Below are 27554 nucleotides of genomic sequence, written 5' to 3'. Positions count from 1 at the left end.
TAAAATCAACTATCTGATAAAAGTTGTATATTTCAAATGGAAGATCTAAAATGCTTTCACTAGAGACTTTCTGCTCCACCACTTTAGTCACTTGGTGGCAGTGGTGTTCAAAAAATGTTTCCACAGCATGCTGAAATGGAAAACTCAAACTAAATAGTTACCTGCAACAATAAGAAATTAACTACTAAATTACTTTTACGGCATCAGTTGTTTTTCAGTATAACATTTGTGGATCTCACATTCACTACTTTAAGGTGTGATTTGTGCTTTTATGTGAGAACTACTTGAGAAGAACTGAGGCCTAACCCCAGTCTGGTTTAAAATAGGGTGTGGTATTCACTGTGGCCCACGGGAGGGATAGGGGGGTGTCATGCTGACAGGTGCTGTTTAAAAATACTTAGTTCTGCTGTTACTAGACTAGATTTCTTCTGGATAATGGATGATACTGTATAATAAACATTATTGGGATAAGTTTAGAAACTTGTAAAGCAAGAGAGGCAACATAACATGAGAGAAGAGGTGAAGATGCATACGATAGACTTGTTTCCCGACTGACTAACCAAAACATAACACATTCACAAGTGTTGTAAAAGTTTTTATTTAATTTCAGCTTTGTAATTTTGACCAGGTTTGGCTACACAAATGCATTTCTTCAAATTCAGCAGTGTTATTTGATTTCATTAAATGCACTAAAACAGACAAAACAAAATGTCTTCTACATTATACTGACTTATATCAATACTTTCTTATTGCACTTAACCATTGAGTTCATCTGCCAATTTGTCTCTTCTGTTATTAATTAATGCATTTAGATTATGGTTAAACTACAGGCCAAAAAATGTATTCCAAATATGAGATCATGGGAGATTCATTAAAACTAGATTTTCCTTTTTTTGCATGAAAACAATGCACAACCAGTGGTCTGTGTGTTCATTTGCAAACTCAAAGGCAAAACAATTTCAGCTAAAACCCTCTGTCCTTTTTAAAACCCATGTTTTCGTGGGTAAAAGAACAATAGAGAAATATTAAACAGCACACCTGGAGAGTGCTCTTGTCAATGTAAGACATGGAGTTAAGAAGCATTCTGTGTTTTTCTCCGTCTCACAATCACGAGGCAATCTGACTCCTTTGCGAAATAAATAAATTTAGGGTTGCATATTTCGTCTAACAAAAGTCCTATGACAGAAAATTTCTGAATGCTGAAAAGATGTGCACTTCAAAATGGTACAAAAATACAAACACATACACACAAAGTGCCCTCATGCGTACAAAAGTTGAACTGAATATTTGGCTCTGAAGTACAACAGGCCCTGAATACAATGCGGTGGAACAGTGGGGACAGTTTTCTACACTGAAACATACATGAAACCATGAACGCTACAACAGCTCACAGGCAAACACATCATCCCAACCCACCTCCTGCTGCTACTATTGTATTAATATAAATCTGTAGATTGAGCAACCTTACTACAACATACAGTGATTGTTTTAAATAAGATAAATCCCAGCTTCCCTGTCTGCTTGCTTATTCTATTGCAAAACATACACAACTCTCATTAAAAACCACCTGGGTGCTGAACAACACTGTATGACAAACACCAAAAGAACATACAGTACATACACAATAGCAGTGGCACTCATAATCTTCCTATTTTCCTTCTCTATTTGGTTCATCAGCTCCCAAACCAAAGCAGCAGAATGACAATAAATGCATATAAATCCCAGTTAAATTTCACAGTGTAGTACACCACAGTCTCAAATACAGATTTTGCAGAATGCAGTTAGCCCGAAATGTAACTCATGATGCTTTGGACTCTTTCTTATGAGACTGAAGAGCAACAAGATGAAAACAATAACCTGGCTTTACAGTAGCATTGGATTACAGTTTGCAGTATTTCAGCAGTATTTTCTGGAGAGCTTCTTGGTGCGACTGACACACACATTTCCCACTTAATGAATCTTTTTAAGCCTTTTAACCACATTGCAGATAATTGAAACAATGATAGTAGCAGTTATCACTCCCTAATCTTTCACATGTCTGCTGCCGTTGTCTTTGTGTCTAAACAATCAAGTTTAAGTCACAGTGGAGAGAATATTCAGTCTGCATATGTTATCAACATTCCTTCAGCCGGCGACTACATAATACAAACAAACATATCTTGTGATGAAACGTAATTATCTACTGAGTTTGTCTAATCTGCCTGATTCGGTGTTGTGAGAGCCAGGCAGCATGTGCCAATTAAGGATTGAGTTAAAAGCCTTTTCTGCAAAATGTTGACACACTTGTGACAAACTGTGACAAAGTTGTAATTGAGACTTCTTGAGTGCCACCCTGCTTCTCCAGTGTAAGCACAGAGAACATACTCTACCACGCAGCCCCGACTTTAACATGCAAACATCATCATATTCAGATGTACTGAATCGTTTCAGTCATTCAGTGTCCTTCAGTTTGTCAAACCTCTGGAAAGAGAGGAGCTTCACAGAGCCTCACGCAGTCACACCAACAAAAACCTGTAGAAGAGCTGCGGCTGTCTGCGTGAGGCTGATTTTCCTCCTCAGCGGTCTCTTTGATCTCTGGTCCTAACTGAGGAGGAGGCAGGCCATCTCTCTCCAACACTGCTGGTGACCTGCAGGGAAACAACATTTGTCCTTTCACTCTTTATTGAATTTGTACATTTTATTTTCTCTGGATCACTTTCTTTTTCCCAGCAGGTTTTTGACATCGAACATTTATTACCTGAGGTGGTGGACAATGTCTCATGACAAAATGTGTACGAAGAGAATGGCCAGGCCAATGTTGAGCAGGATAACCATGCAGATCATTATGGTATTTGGGCCCTTGAAAAGAAAGCAACATATGAGATATGAGGTCATGTTTGACCAAAATAAACTCAACAGTAAGACTATATGCCTACTGTTAAGTTTCACACCTTGTGAATGTGTAGAATTACTGAAGGTTTGTTAAAAGTACTACTAAAAGGAATACTTCTACATTTCTGGTAAATGAGCTTATTCACTTTTTTTTTTTTGCTGAGAGTTACATGAAAAAATCAATACCACTCTCATATCTGTCCGTTTAATATGAAGCTACAGCCAGGAGACGGTTAGCTTAGCTTAGCATAAAGACGGGAGGAAAGCCTGGCTCTGTCAAAAGATAAAAAAAAAAATCTGTCAATCAGCATCTCTAAAGCTCTCTAGTGAACACACTAAATCTTTATGCTAAGCTAAGCTAACCGACTCCTTTCTGTAGCTTCATATTTAACAGACAAACATGAGAGTGATATCAATCTCATCTCATCTAACTAAAAAGCAAATAAGCATATTTCCCCAAAATGTGATATTATTACTTTAATCCTTTTAAAAATCAAATATTTAACAGGAAAGTGTAAACAATTTGTAATGGTACAGTGGTTTTAACTGATTTAACTGTATCTCTCAGATACATACTCTGGAAACCATTCTAGACAACACTAATAATGAAAGCCCTGTAAAACTAGCAGCCAACATATGGTGCATGTCATGTTAAGAGGGAGAAAGAGATAAACTTTTGCAACACGCCATTCCTTGATGCCTTATTTCCCTCACATTTTATACTGCATTCCAGCCTTCACTCTACAACACTTCCACCAGAAAACTGTATCCATCAGAATGAATAAATTGTCTTGATTGACCTAATCTTAAAGAGTGTATCCTCATAATGCAGCGCGACAACTTTGAAATAAGACAGTTAACCTGCACTTGATGGAAATGTAAGTCATAATGAAGTGCTTTCTTTAGACGAGACAAGGTGACTTTGACATTCATGGCTTTAGATGATGTCCAGACTTTTACTCTACTCTGTCAATGTTAAGCTATATTTTTAATCAAAAAAGGCTAAAAGTTAAGATACCACAGATTAACCACAGTAGCGGCTCTGTGAGGCTGTACTTTGGCACAGCTGTGCTTTGAGCTAAATGCTAATGTCAGCATGCTAACATGCTCACAAGGACATTGCTAACATGCCGATGTTTAGCAGGTATAATGTTTATCATGTTCACCATCTTGGTTTAGCTTGTTAGTATGATAACATTTGCTAATCAGCACTAAACACACAGTACAGTTGTGTGTACAAAAATGTAATTAGTCTTACAGGTTTTTGGTCATAAACCAAAGTATTGGAAAATTTAAATTTTGACCTGATGATGGCGCTAGATGAAAAGTCAGGGGATCACGAATGTCAGTAGACTTCATCCTTCATGCCAATCCATCCAATAGTTGTTGAGACATTTTACTCAAAACCATCAATGTCAACCTCAGGGTGTCGCTAGAGGAAAAGTCAGGGGATCACCAAAGTCAGTAGACTTCATCCTCTGGGGATCACGAATATCTGTACAAAATTTCATGGCAACCTGTCCAATAGTTGTTGAGATATTTCAGTCTGGACTAAAGTGGTGGACCGACTGACAGACTGACACTGCCCACCCTATAGCCACGCTGCTAACATGCCCTAAAAATGTGAGTCAGTGTGTATATTTACTGTCTTACCTCCAGCTCCAAAGACTCTGTAGTCCCCCCATTACTTGGGCTCGACACCAAAGCCTTCAGTCTGGCTTCTGCTTTGGGATCCACCTTTGGGGCTGGTTTGGCAACAATGACTTTGGCTTCCACTTGCTTTGGTACTGTTTTTGGCTCAAGATTGGGCGCAGGTTTTGGGGACGGAGCTGGGCTGGGTTGCCGTTTTGGTAGTGGCTTTGTCTCTGCTTTGCTGGAAGGTCTGCTCACCTCCCTGGACTCCACTTTGTTCTCAGAGACGGGCGGTGCTCGCTCGTGGACTGATGGAGCTCTTTCAGTTTTGACCTCGGGGCTTTTAGGCTCGGGGGTGACAGCTTTGGAGAACACTTTGGAGCTGGGGCACGGGGCTTCTTCTTCATCTGGAGAGATGAGGCTATTCCTTACAGGGGCAGCAGCGGCAGGAGTGACGTCTGGAGCTTTTGCCTCGGAGTCAAACTTCTGCAGGGGCTTGATCTCCAGGTCAGAGCCCTGCTCGTTCTTGTTGCTCTGACGGCTGGAAGTGCGAGAGGGGCCACGACTGCTGGGGGCCCCTCCGCCCTCAGGTGCAGCCGAGGCGGGAGCAGAAAGGGAGGTTGAAGGGGTAGTGGGGCGACTACTGGGCCTGCTGTTGGGTTTATTGCTACCCTTACTGCCACCACCTTTACTGGTTTTGTCTTCATTCCAGCTTCCTGGACTGAGGAGTTTGGGGTCTTCCTTGCTGATGATGCCTGGGCTGGGAGAGGGGGTGCGGCCTGGGGATGAGCCAGGCATGAGGCCGTCCAGTTCATTCATGAGTGGGCTTTCGGGTGGCGTGGGCAGGGGCTCCTCCTCAGCTAGCAGCGGCTCATGCATGACAGTTTCTGTGTTATCGGTGCCCTCCACAATCTCCTGTGTCACTCTCTTCTTCAGATACTCTGGACCTGTGTGAGACCAATTCAATCAGTATATTAGTGTTTGTCTCATCACAGAGTCGTTCACAGAGTCTCAATATATGAAGAGCAATGATCAGCAGTGGAGAGTATGTGATCTTATAAACATTTAATAAATATGAGTCAGCCAAATTAGCATTTTCTGTTTAATAATTAGTGTGATTACCATAAAACAATGTTTCCCAGTTAACACGATTATCATGGAGCACTCCTTACTGTCACAAGACTAATTACAGTCGACTACAGTATGAAATATCAACTGGACGTCATTATAGAAACTGACTTTTTAATAATCGCCTGCTATCCTCTCCCTAAACTACATTAATTTCCTGTGACCACAGGAAGCAGCTACTGAGGTTGTTAGAGTTACAGGTACTATAGCTACCCTTATTAATAATTCTCAACTTCAATGCACATTTTCCTTGAAAAGTTGGTTGCATTTTGCTCACATTTCAGAGAGAAAAAAGTGTAAAAAAAAATACCACAGAAAACCACGTAACCATAAGAACTGAAAAAAAGGAAAATATTTATGTCAACATCTTAATATAAAAGGATAAGGCTAGTGATATTCTAAATTTCCGCTATTGTCAACATATCTCATGCAAAAACCAACACCAATAATGCATTTTAGTCTGTCTTTCCATATTTTCTATTATTTTTAATTCATATTTACTTCCCTGGTCTTTGGCTATCAGCCCCAAGCCATTTTGTTCCTACTGAAGATGTATATCTTTAAAAACAGGTCACAAATATATACTTCACTATATAAAAAAAAGGCAAATCAATTTCCTAAGAGATCTGGGCACTGTAGTTTTTAGCAAATGTTACTCAAATAGGAGTAAATTGTGTATTTGTTGGGGACTATTTTCAGCTGCTGGTTAATACACATGTGGAGCTCTAGTGAGTGTTTACAGCTGCAGGACGGTGTGTGTGTGGGGCTGAGTCAGAATAAACTACAGTGTGTGTGTTCATGGTGATGAAGGAACATGTCACCCAGTGCAACACTGTGGCTCACTGATGTGTTTTTAACAATTTCTGGACAACAATGGGGCTCTATGGCACAGAGGAATCAGGCTTTGGATACACAGATAATACTTGTAAGTAGGATCAAGTAATTGGAGGTTTTGATCTTTTCATGACATTTGTTGAAAATAAGAAAAATATATAATATCACCAGCCTTATCCTTTAAAGTGTGGGGCTAAGTTGATGAGTTGGTTTTCCCAGTGCAAATAAACCAGATGGTGCACACGCTGACACTGTATGTCTGTGTTGTTGTCTCCTTGGTGAGATCTTTCATGGAAGAATGCATAGCAGGACTCAGCCAGGCCTCATCCATTTGTAGTGTTAGTCAGAGACAATTCGACAGCCACTCAGAAAGCTGGATGACTTTCTGTCGGTGTCTGATTCTTTTAAGCTCGCTGCTGAAGGAGAAAGCGAGAGAAAAATGCAAGAGGCTCCTACGTGTCTGGGCTACTTTTGTGTGAATGTGTAAGCGTGTGTCGCCAGACGCGCAATGAAACTGATATGATCCCTTCGACCCAATAAGATGTTCCTTTTTTAGACATTTAAATGCGACTACCCTTGTGGTGAGCCTCAGTCACGGATCTGCTAGCTCAAGCTGGAGGTAGCAGGGACACATTATAAACTAGATGCGTGGTTATCAGTTATCAGTTTATATTTGCTGTTTCTTTCAAAACATGTCATACAGTAAGCAAGTAAGTGTTGTTAATGTCATACCATCTCAAAATATCGACGTGTGTGCTATTTACTCCACAAACATAGAGCTATAGTATGTCGTGTGTATTTTGTGGTGCATTTGCATTTGGGAAAGATGGCAAATATGAGCTTTCTACGAGAAAAATCTTTTATGACATCCAATTTTAGATAAAAAATAACTGCTTGAATACAAGTCTGTGTATGAGTCATAGCCCTGAAGTTTGTAATTTTTGCATGTTATTAGATGAGAAGTTGTTGTCCACTGACCTGGCTGGTAGAAGGAAGGGGAGAGCTCTTTGGCCACCAGTCTGGCAATGCTGGACTCACTGTTGGAGGCCTGAGCGGCCTGTTCAGCTGCCTCTGACTTGGCCTTTGCATGGGTCGTCCTACGGGGGACAGATGCAACACAATTCACAATTCACAAATCACTGGTGCCACGTCAATCATCCAGATGTTTTATTTTCATTTTACTATTAGTGGCATGAGTTATAATCTCAAAGAAGTCCATTCATGCATTGAAAATAGCATTTAACACTGTACATTGTTTCGAATTCATCAATGTGGGTTTAAAAGAAGAGTTCGACATTCTGGGAAATATGCTTGTTTGCTTTCTGTCCGTTAAATAAGAAGCTACAGCCAGGAGATGGTTAGCTTAGCTTAATTTAGCATAATGAGTGGAAACGGGGGGAAACAGCTAACTTGGCTCTGTCCAAAGGTAACAAAATTAGCACCTATAAGCACCTCTAAAGCTGACTGATTGACACTTTGTATCTTGTTTTTTTATCTGTACAAAAAAACATCAACCAAAAAACAGCTCCAGCACATAACTCCTCGTAAAACCACAACTTGTCAGTTTTTTGTTTTCCAGTCTTTATGCTAAGCTTAGTTAACCAGCTGCTGGCTGTGTCTCATACTGTATTTACAGTACAGACATGAGAGTGGTATCAATCTTTTCAACTCTTGGCAAGAAAGTGAATGACATCACACTTTCTCAGACGAGGGCTTGTCGCCTGTGTTTGCAAAACTCTGTAGACTCTTAAAAATGTATAAACTTCTGGACTATAATAACAGTTTAATGGCACACTTCTGCAGAACATAATTGAACCAAAAAGGTATCACATAAAGCTGAAATGACCAACAGAAAATAAGTTGACAACAATTCTGATTAAGCAAAATTACTAAAAATTCACAACTTTAAGATTCTCAAATGTGAGGATGTGCTGCGTTTCTGTATATGTGTGATAGTAAAGTGAATATCTTTTGGGTTTTGGACTGTTGGTCAGAAAAACAAGCAATTGGCAGACAGTTCCTTGGGATCTGACTTTTTACTATTTTCTGACATTTTATAGACCAAACTATTGATTGATTCATTATGAAAATAATCTGCAGATTAATTGATAATGAAAATAATTGTTATTTGCAGCTCTAGTATGACAACTCGTGCGCTCTCCCCCATCAATCAGGTTGCTCAAGAAGCAACTGCACCTCGCAGATTTGTTGACAATGCAGTTGTAAAATTATCAGAATGCTATATTATAAAGGCAGTGACATGATAATGCAAGATTCAGTGAGAGTTAAATAATATGCATTACTAAACTTTGGTTTTACAAGTATAATATCTGTTCTACTGTATTTTATTTGTCATTATGTCATATCTTTATGTATGTTTTAATGCACTTTGACCATGACTTTGACCTTCATGATCAAACAAAGTACGGACCTTGAATATGAAACCCTTAGAGATGATGGCTTAAAACTGTTTAAGACTGACCAAAAATACCACAGCACAGGGCTTGTTTATAGTATTCAATCATGTTTAAATGAAGGCCAGGGGTTGGTGGCTGCTTGTCATATGGCTCATTAGTATTATTAGCTATCGAGAGAGGAGGTGTCCTTATCTGCTGTTGGTCTGGGACAGAAATAAATTATGCTTTTATCGCCCCCCCCCCAGCAAGACAATGAGTTATTGCTGGCAAGTCACAGAGGTTCCATCATCACACATATTTCTGTGTGACAGCGAGACAGAGAGGGGGCAACAAGAGAGCGAAGTCACTGGAATCAGTACATCAGTGAGGCAAACAGCTTCACAAAAGTTTGGACCAGCAGTTGAAGATTGGGGAGGATTTACCCATAATGCAACACTTGCGTAATTCTGAACCTTCTCCCTGTGTTTCTCAAGCTTTCCCCTTTAAATCATTGAAGAACATGTAGCAGAACAAATCTGGGCACATAAGTATAGCTTATACAAATAAAATAAGACAAACCAATAAACACAAAAAGGTACAAATAAAATACACTATAAATACAACAAAAATGGGGCAGCACACTTTCACAATACAAATAATAGCAATATTTACTTCCTATTATTATTATTATTATTATTATTATTATTATTATGTTTCTGATATGATTCTAAACAAAAAAATGTTAATTTATTTTAAAAGATTAGCAATGCCTTCTACTAATTCTGTGAATGTGTGTGTGTGTATGGGTGCGTGGGTGTGTGTGCACATGCACGTGTGTGCGTGCAGAATGCGTGTGCCTGCATGGGGGGTGTTAGCGCAACAAGTCCAGTTCTTCCAGGCGAAGGGGGGCAAAGGGGTTCTGGTAAAGGTAAAGGATCATCAAATTTATTACAGTTCAACCTTTAGGGAACATGCGCGTGTGTGTGTGTGTGTACCAAATTTCATGCCAATCCCTTCAATAGTTGTTGAGACATTTTATTCAAAACCACAAAACTCAACCTCATGAGTGATGCAAGGGGAATAGTCAGGGGACTTTAGGATTCATCATCTGGGCACCACGAATATCTGTACCAAACTTTGTGCCAATCCACCTCAGAGAAGTAGAAATATTCAGCTGGATAATTGAAAACGTTTGACCTGCTGGTGGCGCTAGCTGAAAAGTTAGGGGATCCTACTGGGGGCCATGAATGTCTGTACAAAATTTCATGGCCACGATCCAATAGTGGCTGGGATATTTCAGTGTGGACCGACATTAACATCCCTTGAGCCACACCGCATCTGAATGCTGAGAGTTCAAGGCTACTGCTATTTGTCCCACATTAACTTGGAGAAGTACTGATTGCGATTACTCTGTGGATACTTGACATACTGTAACTTTACACTGAGCTGAAAATAGCTCCCTGGTCCACTTGAAGACTCAGTGGGGAAGGTGCTTCCCACTGGAACAATTAGAGACTCCTGAGGTTCCCTGTTTGAGATCGATGAGCTCCACCTGTCCACACACAAGTCAGCACCTCCTCTTCCAGGAACCCCTAAACCCTGTTCTGTCAAATCTCACATGTTTATAATTGCACTGAAATCGTTCATTAAAGGCAGAGTTATAATAACAACAGCTGCTATTTAGCAACAACTCCCAAGGCAATGGTACAATTTAAACCTCAGTCATACCCCACAAATACAACACACACACACACACACATAAAAGAAACACACTTATACACCATTTTGCCAACTATCTACCACTTATGAAGTGGGTCTGGCTGTGTAAACTTGTGTGTGTCTCTTAAAGGACAAGGCTAACTTTATTCTATATTTTTCTTATTGTCAACAAATCCCACAAAAGACCACAACATACAATCTCTCTATCAATGCTTTATTATTTTCCTACGCTGTCTGTGGTACTCAGCCCCAAGCCCATTGATTCCAACCTGAACTAACTTCTTAATATTAAAGGATAAGTCTGGCGATATTCTAAATTGAATTTATATTTACTTCCCCAGCTGGTCTTTGGCTCTCAGGCCCAAGCCAATTTGTTCCTACTGAAGACGTGAAGCTTTGAAAACAGGTCACAAATATATATTTTGATTTAAACAAAGGCTCAGTAATTTCCTAAAACAGCTGGCCACTGTAGTTTTTATAAAACATTAGTCAAACAGGTCAAACTATTTTCAGTGATTAATATACATGTGGCGCTCTAGTGAGTGTTTGGGGCAGCAGGACGGTGTGTGTGGGACTGAGTCAAAATAAACTGCAGTGTGTGTGTTCATGGTAATGAAGGAACATGTCACCCAGTACAACAGCGCGGCTCATTGATGTGTTTTTAATAGTTTCTGGACAACAATGGAGCTCTATGGCACAGAGGAATAACACAGGAGGCATGGCGTGAGCAGCCCGTTAGCAGAGCACACACACACACACACACACACACACACACACACACACACACACGCACACACACACGTGCACGGACACACACACACACACACACACACACACACAGAATAGTGTGTTTAATTGTTGGCAATTGGCAAAAGATGGCAGCCAGTCAGTTCTGTTGGGTACGTCGCCAGTTGGTGGGCGGAGGAGAAAGGATGATGACAAATGGCTTCTTCCTACAACGGCAAACTATCTTCCACCTCATAGCTGACTCGCAGTGGATCTGTAAATGCTGTGATCTGAATGGAGTTTATTATTCAGCAGTGGTGAACAGTAACAAAGTGCATTTACTCAAGTTCTGTACTTAGGTGCAGCTTCGGGTGCTTGTACTTCAATTGAGTATTTAAAATTGACAGTATGTTACTTTATACCTCTACTCCACTACATTTCCGAGGGGAAAAATGTTAATCTTTTCAATCCACTACATTCATTAGCTACATGTGTTGTTGTAGATTAAACTACCCAGTAGTATACAAAGTACTTACTAAATGAGCTCCACCTCGATCTGCTATAACATTAACATACTGCTTACGCAGTATTGCATCAATGATAATAATCCAATAATGTAATGTATATATTCTTGTAACACTCTGAAAGGATAGTGATACTTCAGGTATATTTTTGAAGATAATACTTCTATACTTTTTCATTGTGGCACCTGTACTTTTACTTAAGTACAACGTCTGAGTACTTCTTCCACTGTACACGGTGGTGAAAGAAGAATAGAGATCATTTACTTGGGTAGGAGTAGCAATACCATATTATAAACAGACCCCATTATAAGTAAAAGTCTTGCATTCATAATTTACTTATGTAGACTTACAAAAGTATTACCAGCAAAAAACACTCATTAGGGAGAATGGCTTTTGATGGAGCTCATTTTACCTAGTTTATATGCTGTTGGACAGTTTGGTCATTATATGTATTATATTTTAAAAGCTTCATGTGTGTAAAATCTTGATCTTCAAAGTAACTATATCTTGTTCATCTTTGAACTTGCTTATACTGTTACAAATATTGTCTTTTCAGTTTGTTTATGTTTTCAAGATGACAATAAACAGATCAAGTATAACTCTGTAGCTATCAAATAAATGTAGAGGAGTAAAAACTTTTTCGTAAGGGGCAATGAACAAAAAAGATTGGGAACCACTGGTTTAATATATATAAAAATGCATTGTATTTTATAAACTTTATAAGCCAAATATAAAATGTATATATAAAATTCTAATCTGTAAAGTAAATAGTAAATCCAGCTGTCAGATAAATGTAGTGGAGTAAAAACTACAACAGTTCAAGTATAAAGTGTCTTAAAATAAAATGGTAAGAAACCATAAGTACTCAAGTAAAGTACAAGTAACTCAAAATTGTACTTAAGTACAGTACTTGAGTAAATGTACTTTGTTACTTTCCACCTCTGACAGTCCAGAGTAGCCAGCTAAAGCAGAATCAAACCCAACACTAAAAATAATAAAGCTGTTGTATGTAGCTGCTACACATCTTTCACAATCCACAGATTGTGTGAATGCCTCCCCAAAGCTTCCACCAGCACAGCTCTCAGCACCATAAATGTGCAGAAACCTCAGACTTGAGCAGTGCTAACCATCACATATCCTTGAGTGTGGAGTGAGAGCTCACCCCTGCATTGCATTGTAAAGTGTCATGTAAAAGTGTGTCAGTGAGTCAGGCAGTTTAATAACTTTTTTTACTATTAATATGTCTCAAGGATTTAAGAGCTTTGGGAGCATTTAGTCCACTAACCTAATTTTTTTTTAGTTTTAGTGATAACAAGCTGTGAACACAACACTGACATTTTAGCATCTTTTAAGTTGATAGAGAGAATTTGTTTGCAATCTGTTGCTTATTTACACATCCAGCAGTCCGAAGCAACATTAGCATTCATTTGGAGTCGTGTTTCTGGCCACCTGGTGAATAAGTGAGTAAGTCCAATATTCACTCTCTTTTAGCTTTGTTTTGCTCTCTGTCTGCTGTTTGGTGCTGAGCATGTAGTGTATAGTTGGTTTTAGGACCTTTTTCACTTTAAACAGCTGCCTGCTGTGGGAAAAAACAACGCTAATGAGAGAGACGAGAATGAACCAGTAAACTGTAAAGATGCGACCGCAAAACCAAAACCATTAGCTGAAAGACACTAAAACGCTCTGTAGAGCTGAGGGGAACTGCAGAGTCTGTGATCCTTTCATGTGGGTTCATCACTATGAGCAAATCCTTTCACATCCACGTGTCATGTGTCCATTGTTAATATAAAAATATTGATTAAAGCTGCTTTAAGTTTTCTGCAGTCAACCACATCATATGTTCTATGTAATCTATTATTAATTAGCAAAAAGACAGTGGTGGAAGAAGTACTCAGATCTTTTACTTAAGTACAAGTAACAGTACCGACGTGTAGAAATACTCTGTTAGAAGTAAAAGTCCTGCATTCAAAATTTTACATAAGTAAAAGTAAAAAAGTATTTGCATCAAAATATACTTAAAGTATCAAAAGTAAAAGTAGTCATTTGGCAGAATTGTGTATATTATATTACTGGATTATAATTATTGATGCAATAATGTGTTCATCACTTTAATGTTGCAGCTGGTAAAGGTACTTTATATACTGCTGGGTAGTTTAATCCATAATAGTACATAATCATTTATTAGTTGATTTTATTTAGTTTTAATAATCTGAATCTGCAAAGTAAGTAAGATTTAAAATAAATGTAGTGGAGTAAAAAGTACAATATTCCCCTCTGAAATATAGTTTATTAGAAGAAAAAAGTAGCAGAAAACAGAATTACTCAAGTAAAGTACAAGTACCTCAAAATTATACTTAATACGGTACTTGAGTAAATGTACTTAGTTACTTTCCACCACTGCAGACAGACCTGTCGGATTTTAAAAGCCCCCTCCTACAATAGAACAAAAGGATTCAGGTCAAAATTAGCCAGAGTGGCCCTTTAAGTTGTATAACTGCTGCAGTCTGTGTCGGTCCTCCAGTGCTTCTCTGCAACCAAACATGACATTTGACACTGTGACCTAAATACCCTTTATGCTTTTAGGGCTGCCTTGAGGAGACGCTTGTTGTACTCTGAGGAGTGATGAGACGTCAGCTGTAGGAAGGAACTCAAGTTGTGAAGAAACTGCCTTCAACACCCAAAGCTATGAGATCACAGAATAATCTACACCTTAAATCTTAATTTAGAGCCTGTGCAAATGTAAAAGCCTTTCTTCAAATAGGTTCTGCTGTTTTGTAACCATTTGTTTTTTGTCACGCTGCAGTTGCCCTGGAGGCTGCTAATGGCAAGAGAAAATCTGTCATTCTGGCATGTGCCACTGGATCTTTGTGAAGGGTCCTATACAACTGTGTAGCAAGTGTGTGTGTGTGTGTGTGTGACAGAGAGAGGGAGTGTGAAAGAGTGATTTAGTTTCTATAAAAAGACGACTAAATGTTTCAGGGTATAATTAAATCTCTTTGCCAAAATACACATACATTAAGAGCTAATTGCAACCTCATTATTGCAACATTGCTAGGAGGTCACATAGCTTCAGAGATCGCATCAATTTCTCTAATTACTGATCAGTTATTTTTTAAGTAACTCATAAAAACAGACTGCAAATAGTCCTGAGCTGCGGTCAGAATTGAACTTTGTTTACAAATGTTGATCGCTCACCAACACAAAATGCTCGTATCAGCAGTACAGTATGTAATCCAAGCTGCACAACTAAAGCTAGGTGTGGTACATATATACGCTAACCCTTTATACCCAAGCACTTGCTTATGAGCTGTGTCATATTTATATCCGTGGAACCATTTGACACCACTGCTGACGCAAGATGGACCCAGATCTGTGATCTCTAAACTGTTGCCGGCTAGCAGTGGAGCTAAAGCACACAGTGGGTGAAAGAAACGGTCTAAATCAGCAGGCTGACTGGTGTTTTTCAAGCAGAGCTGTGTAGCAAGTATTTTAATTGCTAAAAGAGGACAAGAGCGAGTAAAGTAAAAGCCTGAAATAGGTGTGCAGACAAAAATAAAGAGCCGCTGCGATTCAGCATAAGAAAACAGTCTGTGTGTGTGTGTGTGTGTATGTGACTAGACAAGAAAGATGGGGTTTGGAGGCAGGGGGAGGGGGGATAATCAGCTGTTGCATTCCCCTGTGATTGTGATACAGCAAGAGTGTGCCTGTCCATATTTAGTCAGGGCTCCTCTGTGACCACAGGGGCCCTGTGTGTGCGTCATTTACACCCTGTCCTGCCACACAGGTCCTCCTTCAGCCAGCCCACGCAACAGAACAATGTCCACAGAGTGTCCACAGAATGCTTAGCTAACTGGACTTGAAGAGGCCAGGTCTGGCATCCCATGCAGTGCACAGGTTGTACATGTATTTTTAACCGTCGACTTCATTGCCAAAGGATCATAGAGTGAGGAAACTACTGCCAGGAACAGATGTGTCATGTCTCCACTGCTTATATAATAACAGATTTCAATTTGAACTCGCAGGACCACTCAAGGGTGGCTGTTGTTTAGTTAGTGTGGTAGCAAAAGTATTCAGATCCTTTACTTAAATAGAAGCACCAATACAACAATGTTAAAATATTCTATTACAAGTTAAAGTCCTGCATTCAAAATCCTACTTAAAAGTACTGAAGTGTTATTAGCAAAATGTACTTAAAGTATCAAAAGTAAAAGTATTCTTTCTGCAGAAAATGGCCCCTGTGACTGACATATTTTTAATTATTGATAGTGATGCATCACTGTGTAAGTAGCATTTTACCGTTGTAGCTGGTCGAGGTGGAGCTAGTTTTAACTACTTATATACGGTTAGCTAGTTTAGTTCCTTCAAAGGGTCACACGATAAATCTGAAGGGTCGTGAGATGATTTAACAGCAGAGGAAAGAAATAAAAACAAAGCTCTGATACACAAATTTGGATTCATTGTTTTGACGTTAATCTCTAAGTAGTTTTTTTGTGTGAAATATTGGATAATTTAACAGTTATTTAAATGAAACCATGTGAGAAGTTTAGAGGGGAAATTTCTCTTTTGTGAAACATGTGACAAGAGGCCCCAGCCAGCTTTTTCGTAAGGGGCAATGGGCCAAAAGGTTTGGGAACCACTGGTTTAATATATAAAAATGCATTGTGTTTTATAAACTTTGTATGTAAAATTGTAATCTGAAAAATAACTAGGAACTCCAGCTGTCAGATAAATGTAGTGAAGTAAAAAGTACAATATTTCCTTATGAAATGTAGTGACGTAGAAGTATAAAGTAGCATAAAATGAAAATACTCGTAATAAAGAAAAAGCACCTCAAAACTCTACTTAATTACCGTATTTGAGTAAATGTAGTTAGTTACATTCCACCACTTGTCTTTTACATATTCAAGAATGTGGTGAAGATATATTTACTATGAGGCCATGTTTGGTTTGTAAAGGTGTTTCTGAAAGCAGTCCTACATAAAGTGTTTGCTGCCATTCCCAGCTCTGTCCAGGCGCCAGTGGATGTGCTATAGGTGAGCTTAAAGCACTGACACAATGAACATCGGCCCATAACTCTTATATAGTGCTTATCTTTGGAGTACAATATTTAGATTTCAATCTGCTGGGACAGGGGTCTGCAGTCCATCAGTGCAAGTCTCACTGCTGTAAACACTGGGCTTATTTCAGGTGCTGAAGACGACTGTGGACAAAAACACCACCGCCTTGTACGGTCACAGACTAACTGAAGGTAGACGTGTACAATATACAATGTAAGAAAAACATGTTTAATTGATTGATTTCATATGAATTGATTTCAGAATACACTGTGATTAGAAAGAGGTTTAAATATTCTTCACGTTCTTTTTCAGGCAGGCGATTACTCACAGTCAGCTCTTCAACACGTCACACTGATATGTGCTAATGGGAATGGTCTGTCACTAGGTTAAAGGAATAGTTTGACATTTTGGGAAATATGCTGAAGATATGAGAAGACTGATACCATTGTCAAATCTGTCTGCTGAATATGAGGCTACAGCCTGCAGCTGGTTGGCTTAGCTTAGCATAAAGACTGGAAACAGGGGTTAAGAGCTAGCCTGGCTCTGTCCAAAGTTTAAAAAAGCCACCTACCAGCACCTCTAAGCTCACTAATTAACATGTTAGAGCTGGTTTGTTATATCAATACCAAAACGACAAGTTTAACCATAAATTAACAAACCCCTAACTCATATATAGCCCACACTAAAGCAGGGTAAAATTTTAATTATCATATTTTACATGTATGCAAATCTATCTGTCATGTTTATTTAAATAGATACATACTGTATATATTTGATAGCTTATATAGGACATGAAAACCTCTACTCTGAGATCACAACTGCTCTAATTGCAGTTTATAATGATAAACTCATGGTTTCATAGACAATACAGAGGACTCATTTGTCACAGTGTACACTTCCACATATGCTTTTCACACTTTCACAGTGAACACCAGGTGGAACGGTGCTGTAAGGACACTGGGAAACCAACAGCGAACCATTTTTGTGAAGATTTTGCAACAACATCTCTGCAACCTCAGGGACCAAAAGTGTCATCAGAAAGTCAACCAAGTGTCAAATTTTGTTAAAAAAATTGTCACAACATTATATCAAGTCACAAATAGCTTAATTAACTCCAGTAAGTTAGTTGTTAAAGGAATAGTTTGACATTTTGGGAAATATGCTAATTTGTTTTCTTGCCAAGAGTTAGATGAGAAGATACCACTCTCATATCCGCCTACCAGCGCCTCTAAAGATCACAAACAAGTGACACGTTATGTGGTAATTAGTAATTTAGAGGTGCTGGCAGGCAGATATTCTTACCTTTCGACAGGCTAGCTGTTTCCCCCCGTTTTCAGTCTTTATGCTAAGCTAAGATAACTGTCTCCTGGCTGTAACGGACAGACATAATAGTGATTTAATGCAAATATAAATCTGTTTCATCAAGCAAATACACACATTACAAATGCAACTGATGAAATTCTTCCAGCCCCATGAATTGAGATGCCATACATGTTCATACTGTATTGTTTAAATTAATTTCTGGAGTCAGTATTGAGTATTGGGCACTCAGGAAGTGATGAGCTAAAATGTAAAAGTGAAATGCAAAAGTTTCTCCAAAATGGAAGCAAGTGAATCCTCTGAAAGAGTCAGACTAAGCCTGATTTTGCTGAATGGTTGAAATTAATTATGGACACTGGTCTCATTTTTTTATTTATACAAAGAGAGAAACATAATAGGAAGTAAATATTTCAACGATCTTGGTTGTATTTATTTTTTACTGTAATTGGTTTGTCCTATTTTATTTGTATTAGCCACCCATTTGAGTCCAGAGTTGTTGTGTTCTTCAGTGATTTACTGTAAGATTTTGTCTTGTGTTGCATTATGGTGTTGGAAAAGCGAATGAAAAACCTGAATCCTCTGTCTGCTACAACTAACTAACCTGCTTTAAAAAACATTTTCCCACCATCTCTACACCCACTAAGAAGACTGGTGAAGATGAAATCAGTTATTTAAACATTTACGGCTGCAACTCTGGTCAGTGCTGCTTTAAAAGTTAGTCCAGTCTTGAGTTGTTGAAATGTCACACAGTTTACGCTGTCAGTTCAGACAGATTTAGCAACACAGAGACACAGAGGGAGAAAAGTTGTGAGGTTACAGTGTGAACAAAGTAGATTCTTTCTATTCTTTTCTAATGGAGCAATCATTGCAAAAACTAAACTGAGAAAAGTCCTAACAACTTGTGTTACATCCATTATGGAAAACCACAATGGGCTTGAACATTTGGTCATCCAGAGTGTGATATGAAATCCTGTGGTTTAAACAGTGTTAGTCTAAACAGCCATTTTAGCCACTGCACTCACTATTAAATAAACGGTAAATAATGGTTCTATTATGGGAATTATTGTGACCAGCAGCCAGAGTCAGTAAAGGGAGTTAGTGGCTTTAAATGAATGAAGTGTCACTTTTTTTTGCTATTGTCTCCATGAACTGTTACCTCATTTACTTTCGTACACTGCCCTTTGAGTAAACCTTGCCCTAGATTGTGCCTCTCATGTTTTCCCATTACATTTGAGTCACAGCACTAAGCATCCATTTCTCTGAAATACTCTGTGATCTTTGAAAAACCCAGAAGGCGTTCTAACATTACTTACTGATGTTCTGAAGATATTTACAGAATCCTCAAAGACTCTTCTAATCATCTGGATAAAGAAATGTTTCATCAGTTGCACGAAAAAATAAAGGATTTTTATCTCGTTTCCCAAGTTTCAACTATATTTCATATTCACGTAGTTGTAAAAGACATATCTCCTTTCTCGTTTTGTACAACATAAGATAAACACATTATTTTGCATGAACATCAATATAGACAAATAAAAATGGATAATAAAACTTTTAAATTCTGTACAAATTGAGCATGGACATACTGTATGTCATTTCTGGCTATCATCTTTGTTTGGATTAGGAAACAGAGACATAACTTGAGAAACGGGGTCAAAAGTATTTTTTGTCGTGCTGCAGATGGAATATTTTTTTCAACCAGATGGTTTGAAGAGTCTTTGAGGATTCTGGAAATACCTTCAGTAGAGCTGCAAGTGTTGTTAAATTAAGTTTTGGGTTTTTCAAAGATCACTGGAGTGTGAGAATTATTTTTTGGAAAAACAGATGCTTGGTGCAGTACTGAGCCCCTGAAAGGTCACGGTGGGGAATTTTCTTTCTGAAATACTTTTACCATCCCTCTCAATAAGTTTTGCATTTCCCCTGATCCATATAGAGAAAGGCTGAGCTGTAATATGGTATAGTATAATGTATTATGTAGTAGACCGCTGCTGATTGTGACCACAGCGTGGGTGGGTGCACCCTCAGCTGTGTCTGGCTCAGACGCGCATCTGTCTAGATAGATAACTAGCTCTCTCACAGACTGTGATTGTAGCTGTAGCCATGGCTGTGCTTTGGTTGTTATGATTACGACTGTGACATATTAGTTTATAATGGGTGTAACACTACATGCAGGGGTTGTGTGTACAGTGAGTTGACCTGGTTGTGCTGGCTGAGCGTTTCATCGAAGCTACTGTATTCCTGAACTCCTGTGTTGTTTTCACATCTGCCATATCTAAAAGAAGCACTGCAGGTTCAGATCCTGTGTGGCTTAAAGAGGCTTTCTTGGCTAATGTTAACAGGTAAAGAGTAGTCACAGTACAGCTACCGTAGCCATATCCAGAGCATCATAGATTCAACCACAAACGCAGCCGTAGTCCGAGCATTAACCTTCTCTACTGCCACAGCGTCAGCCAGCACAGCCAGAAAGAGCAGTTGCAGCTGTGCTCACAGGCACCGGCTGTGTACTGTCGGTGCTCGGCCTTTTGAAAGGAGTAATATCAGCAATAAATGCATGATATAAAGTGTCACATCATCTCTCCTTTCTGTTGTATCTGCAGAGCGTTCCCCTAAACTGGCAGTGTATTATAACTGGACTGGACCAACACACTAACTGTTCCTATGGATCAGAGGGAATGCAAAAATGATCGCGAGGGATCGCAAAAACAAATTCCCACTGTGACCCTTCGGGGCTCCGTAGCACTGTGACTTGAATGTAATAGTAATACATGAGATGTAATCCTTGAAAACAGTATTCAGATAACAGATTCCCTGATAAACAAGATGAAAAAGGAGAATTATGTCTCCACTCATCTGTTCTTACCTGGAAGCGGCGATCTCTGACTTCTGCTTGGCGATGGCTGCAGCCCTCTGAGCGCCCTCCACCGCCCGCTCCACCTTCTGCTTGATCTTGGTTCCCTTCAGTTGGATCACCCTCTTCTTCATGGCCTTCACCAGCATGTTGTTCATGTACTTGCCCTCCTCCTTCCCTCCCTCGGCGAAGGTGGTGCAGCCGTAGCCGTGTCTCTGGTTGTTCAGCCACTCGCCCTCGTACTTCAGCCCACTGGACCTTTCGCTTATTCCATATCCTGAGCGTTTGTCGTTCTTCCACTCGCCCATGTAGACCTCTGTGGTGGTGGCGTCAATGTCAGCCTCCACTGGGGGGAAGTCCTCGGCGCCGGCCAGGCTCTCGTCCCCGATGCTGATGGTGGAGTTGGTGTCGCTGGCGTTGGAGCTGAGAGCTGATTCCGTCCTCAGGAAGCTGATCTTGCTCTTTTGGCTGGACAGCGAGGTACTTGAGTCGGACTTCTTCAGCTTACCCAGCAGGGAGCCCCTGCGGAATAGGCCCTTCTTCTTGGGTTTCACAGCCTCTGGGTCCACCTGGAGAGTGAGGGCGAAGCCTCCACGGGACGGTCCCAGCTGTGTAGGGGTGGCGACGGGTGTCTCCTCACCTGAGGCGTTGGTGGTGGTGATGATGGGGATGTCTTGCTGCAATACGGTGCCGTTGCTGTGCTCACTGCGAAGGGAGGTCAGGGAGGTGCGAAGAGGGGAGCGGACAACTGCTGCCATGCCATAGGGGACACTCTGACGGACCCCATAGCCATGCCGCATCCCGCCAGTGAACTGACCCTGGAAAGTACCTGGAAACATCAGAAAATAGGGATTCATTCTTTTCAAGCTACACCGCAGACCAAACATCAGAGGCTACTTTTTAGCCATGCTAGCAGCGTGACTCTAGGGATAGCAATGTCATTTGGATGGTTTGTTGGTCCACCAATTTGGTCCAGACTTAAATTTCTCACCAATTATTAGATGTATCGCCAGGAACTTTGGTCTAAACATGCGCCTAGAGGATAAATCCTAATGATTTTGGTGATCCCCTGATTTTCATCTAGCGCAATCATCAGGTAAAATTTGTAATTTGTCCAATACTTTGATTTATGACCAACTACCTGCAAAACTAATGATATTCCCATCAGCCTCACTTTGTGTTTGGTGCTAATTAGTAAATGTTAGCATGCTAACACACTACACTAAGGTGGTGAACCTGGTAAACATTAAGCCTGTTTAACATTAGCATGTTAGCATTGTCATTTTGAGCATGTTAGCATGCTGATGTTAGCATTTAGTTCAAAGCACTGCTCTGCCTAAGAGCCTCCATAGAGCTGCTAGCGTGGCTGAAGACTTTTAAACATGGCTTGCTAAAACTAAGGAGCGAAAATAGTTCACTCCATGTAAAACTACCCGTATTTTTATTTCTGCCAGAATGTCAAGGCTATCTTTAGTGTGAAAAGTCTCATTTATTTTAACAAGCTCTTGATGATCATTAGTGGAAAGTAAAGAAGCTCATTTATTCAAGTATTAACAATTTTAAGCTACTTGTACTTTACTTGCGTATTTCCATTTTACTACTTTATACTTTGTTTTTCCATTTATGCTACTTTATACTTCTACTCCAACACATTTCAGAGGGAAATATTGCACTTTATATTCCACTACATTTATCTCACTACAGTTACTAGTTACTTTGCAGATTCAGGTTTAACAAACACAATATAAACTGATTAGTTTATAAAAATATTAATAGATTTAACTATGCTTTAACTATACTGCTGTGGGGTTTGATTTCCAACAAGCTTTGAGCGCCTCTCTTGACTGACAGCAGCAGGGTGATATTTTCTTCTGGTTACACACAGACATCATAAACGACCATGAGGATCATCAGGCTGCTCCGTTTTTTCCTCAGTGATTCGTCTCCACGTCGCCTGCGATGAGCTTGGTGCAATGGACCATATAGCCACACTTGGCTTGAGGGGTTTTGGTAGTACTGTTGCATGATTTAGTTATCATCCTCTCATAACATAACCACACTGTAGTGCAATCCACTGGTGGAAAATTTTTCTCAAGTATAATTTTGAAGTCCTTCTTTACTTTTATATTTCCATTTTATGCTACTTTATATGTTTTACTCCACTACATTTATCTGACAAGTACAGTTATTAGTTACTTTGCAGGTTCAGGTTTTAGATACACAACATACGATCAACAAATAATGCATTTCTATAGCTAAAAAGCATATAAAGTAGTTAAAACTAGCTTTACCTCAACCAGCTGCAACATTAAATACTGCATCAGTAATAATGTTCCAATATTATAATAGATATAATAATATAACACTCTGAAAGGGGCAATTCTGCACAAGTATGTTTACTTTGGATGTTTATTTTGCTGATAATACTTCTGTACTTTTACTAAAATTAGATTCTAAATGCAGAACTTTTACTTGTATCAGAGTATTTTTACATTTTGGTGGGTCTAGGACTACTTTTACTTAAGTAAAGGATCTGAGTACTTCTTCCACAACAAAGTAACAAAGTATATTTACTATAAGTACTGTACCACTACATTTGTCTGACAGCTGGAGTTACTTTTCAGATGAAGATTGAACATAAAAACATGATCGTCTTATAAATTTTGATGCATCGTTATTGATTAAACTACCCAACAGTATATAAAAAAGTTAAAATTAGCTCCACCTCGACCAGCTACAACAGTAAAATGCTGCTTGCACATTAATGCATCAATAATAATAATTCAGTAATATAATATGTACAGTATTAATATAACATCCATTTTTCTGAATAATGAATACTTTTACTTTTTGCTAATAATACTTATGTACATTTACTTAAGTGACATTTTTAATGCAGGACTTTAACTTGTAACAGAGTATTTTTATATTGTAGTATTGCTACTTTTACTTAAATAAAGGATCTGAATGCTTCATCTACAATTTTAATGCACATTTCTACATTTCAGTGGTGGAAAGTAACTAAGAACATTTACTCAAGTACTGTACTTAAGTACAGTTTTGTGTACTTGCACTTTACGGTTAGTATTTCCATTTTCTCCTACTTCGTAAGTCTACTCAACTACATTTCAGAGGCAAATATTATAAAGTAATTAAAATTAGCTCCACCTTCACCAGCTGCAACATTAAAGTGATGAACACATTAATGCATCAATAATTATAATCTAATATTATAATATACATGATTTTAAAATGGACCATTCTGCATAATGAGAACTGCCTTTGCCAATTTTATTTTGATGCTCACACCGTTGTACTTTCACGTGAATGCAGGACTTTTACTTGAGTATTTTTACACTGTGGTATTTTTACTTTTACTTAAGTAAAGGATCTAAGTAGCCTACTTAAAGAACAATTTTAAGGCAGGCCTACTTGTACTTTACTTGAGTATTTCCATTTTATGCTACTTTATACATCTACTCCACTACATTCCAGAGTATTTTTACACTGTGGTATTTTTACTTTTACTTCCGACACCACTTCTTATTTGCACTATAACAAATTCAAAAGTCTCAATTTGCAAATCTCACCTCCATCAGCATATGTTTCTGTTCCATATCCATCCTGAAGCCCATTATTCCATGTTCCTTCATACTTTGCTCCACTGCCAACACTGATCCGGATCCCATATCTCCCTTTGAAGCCATGAGTCCATTCCCCTTTGTAAATCCAGTGTCCTTTGGTCTCTAATCCCAGACCGTGACGCTTCCCCTGCGACCAGTACCCCTCGTAGGTGTTTCCGCTTGGCCAGGTGTAGACTCCCACCACCTCGAAGCCGTAGTTCCAGGAGCCGGAGAACTCGCCCTGGCCTTTGGGCCCGGTGCAGATGCCATGGCCGTGGGCTTTGCCTCCCTCCCAGCCTCCGCAATAAGCTCCGCCGTCGTCAAACTCAAAGCGACCTCCACTCATGCCTCACCGCAGCCAGATAACGCACCGACCAGAAAGTAAAGCTGTTTTAGTCTGTTACCTGGCTAAAGATAAAACCTCCGTCAGTCTGACTTCACCTTCACCTGACATCAAAACTGATTGGAGATATCCTTGGTGCTGAACATGTCGGGGTTTCTTCTTTTGGAGTTGGTTTGGGGATTTCTGAGCGTGTCCATGAAGATCCGGTGCGCACTTCACACTTTACAGTAACTTTTCTTTTGTTTTTCTGTCCTCTTTTTAATACTCCAGCGTCTTCTTCTTGGATCCGTCGATTTCCCTCATGTATCCACAGATTTCCTCATGAATAAATGAATCTGTTTTTACAGATTTTTGCATTACCGGTTATTAAATCGAATTATTTCTGTATTTTATGTCTCGACAAGCCAGGGATCTTACATGGCTTTTCCCAGGTGGCCACAGAGAAAAGCCCCTTTCCCCCTGTCCCTGCCACCCAGCTATCTCCTAACAGTCGCTGCTGTTGGGAATATTTTAACAGACCTAACAAGGCGACCAATCCACCACACACACACCCTTCCAAAAATACAACCCAATCCTTACTCTGCTGCCTGCAAGGAGCCATGCCAGAGTCTTGCCACCTCGGGGCTGAAGTACATGCCATTCAGGACGCTATATAGATTCCCCCTGCACACATGCAGTACGTGCAGTTAATGCAGTTTGAACGTAATTGTTCTCTAATTGGCGATTAAGCTTGATGAAAGAGATTAGATAACTCTCTTTAATTCCCCACTAATGTTCCTGTATGGTCCCATAGATCTTATGGCTTGATGTCAAATGGGATCCGGATAATATTTCTGCAATATTCCAATAGGAAATTAGAGCCTGTGTGGTTGATGTTATAATAACTTTATTTAAGAGTATATGTAGGCCTGTATGTATATCTGTTATAGTATAATCCTATACGGTATATTTTGGGATATACCAATTGTTTTACTGTAAAAGCTGAATAATAAATCCATAGGACATTGTAATTTTCATAATTCGTAGTTAGACTTTTGTTAGAGTTTGCTGTGTCACTACAGGAGCCTACTTCCAAAATATACAATTTTTTAAAAATTTTACAACCAATTTAATTTAGAAACATTGGGAGTTAATGTTTTTCATTAGGGGACATGGCAGTGTTTTACTGTACTTCACTCTCTTCGCTCCCTCTGCTGGGGAATGTCGGTAACTGCATCATAAATATTTCTAATCCCTCTGTGCTAAACTTTTTTTTTGGAAAACTACAGTAATGAGCAGATGTAGAAGAAGTACTTACGTATTTTACTTGAGTAATTATACTAATACATTCATGTAAAACTACTCAATTGCAAGTAAAAGTCCTGCATTCAAAAACCTACTTCAGCAAAAGTACGATCAGCAATCACTCTTTTGAACCCATCTCCAGCCTTCAGTTTAAATGATCAAGCCTCAGGTCTCAAATGTCAGAAATTTGCATTATTTTTAGTAAAAAAAAAAAAGAAAATCGACACCATTAGATCCAGTATTAGAAATACAGATTCATCAACTCTTTGTGATGATGATCTCCGAGCCTCCACCTACTCTGACATCCTTTAGTGTGACAGCAGATGATGAAACTGGAGTCACCATCAACAAAAGGAAGTCATCCAGTTGTGCACTAGACCCCGTTCCTACCAGCCTGTTTAAAACCAGCTTCCAGTGCATCTCACTTGAAACAACAAGAATAATCAACACATCTCTGCAGTCAGGAAGCTTCCCCTCTGCTTTTAAAACAGCTCTGGTAAAACTGCTCCATAAGAAGCCTCCTGGACATTAGTGACTGTGCCAACTACCAATTACAAGGCCATCTGAATATATTAGATAAATTCCAGTCCGGCTTTCGAACCAACCACAGCACTGAAACTGCTTTATTAAAGGTAGTAAATGACCTGAGAATTTCAACCGACTCAAACATTCGATATGATTGATGATGGCATTTTAATCAATAGACTTGAGAAATGGGTGGGTCTCTCTGGCACAGTGCTCGACTGGTTTCACTCATATCTGTCTGAAAGACATATTTTTTTGTTAGTTTAGGCAAATTTGTGTCAAAGACATTTGACACTGAATACGGTGTTCCTTCATTATTCTCTTTTCTTTATTCATCCTCCCTCTGGGCAACATCATTAGTCACCATAATGTCAAATATCACTGTTATGCTGATGATACACAACTTTATATCTCTGTTTCGCCAGACAACCACAGTTCTTTAAATGCTCTTCCTACCTTTCTCACTGATATTTAACATCTGGATGGGTACATTTTTAAAAAAGAGAAATGAGCTACTCATGCCTGTCCAAGCAAATCAAAACACATTACAGATCTGGGAGTTGTTCTAGACTCTGATCTTAACTTTATCAGCCATTTTAACAAGGTTGCAAAAACATAATTTTTTCATCTGAGGAACATTGATGCTGAAATGCTGATACATGCTTTTATTACAAGCCGCTTAGATTATTGCAACTCTCTTTTTACTGGTCTCTCTAAAAAGTAC

At 39.2% G+C, this 27554-nt stretch overlaps 1 protein-coding gene across 1 annotated transcript; it reads right to left on the bottom strand.

Moving 5' to 3' along the window:
• Positions 1-582: 582 nt before the first annotated feature.
• On the bottom strand, positions 583-25526 carry jph2 (junctophilin 2). Its single transcript, XM_044210003.1, has 6 exons — positions 24646-25526; positions 21068-21884; positions 7444-7562; positions 4525-5450; positions 2738-2838; positions 583-2627 (listed from the first exon to the last, which is right to left on the bottom strand). The coding sequence occupies exons 1-5, from the start codon at positions 25022-25024 to the stop codon at positions 2758-2760; spliced, it is 2322 nt and encodes a 773-aa protein (XP_044065938.1). The 5' UTR covers positions 25025-25526; the 3' UTR covers positions 583-2627; positions 2738-2757.
• Positions 25527-27554: the final 2028 nt, after the last annotated feature.

Source organism: Siniperca chuatsi, linkage group LG10 (assembly GCF_020085105.1).
Source record: "Siniperca chuatsi isolate FFG_IHB_CAS linkage group LG10, ASM2008510v1, whole genome shotgun sequence".
Classification (NCBI taxonomy): Eukaryota; Metazoa; Chordata; class Actinopteri; order Centrarchiformes; family Sinipercidae; genus Siniperca; species Siniperca chuatsi.
This window is presented reverse-complemented; position numbering and strand designations above follow the sequence as displayed.

Coding starts and splice junctions, on each gene's coding strand:
- jph2 (XM_044210003.1), bottom strand. CDS start 25,024: ATGAGTGGAGGTCGCTTTGAGTTTGACGACGGCGGAGCTTATTGCGGA. Junction 21,885..24,645: donor AGAAACATATGCTGATGGAG/GTGAGATTTGCA, acceptor TGATGTTTCCAG/GTACTTTCCAGGGTCAGTTC. Junction 2,839..4,524: donor CAGAGTCTTTGGAGCTGGAG/GTAAGACAGTAA, acceptor TTTCTTTTCAAG/GGCCCAAATACCATAATGAT.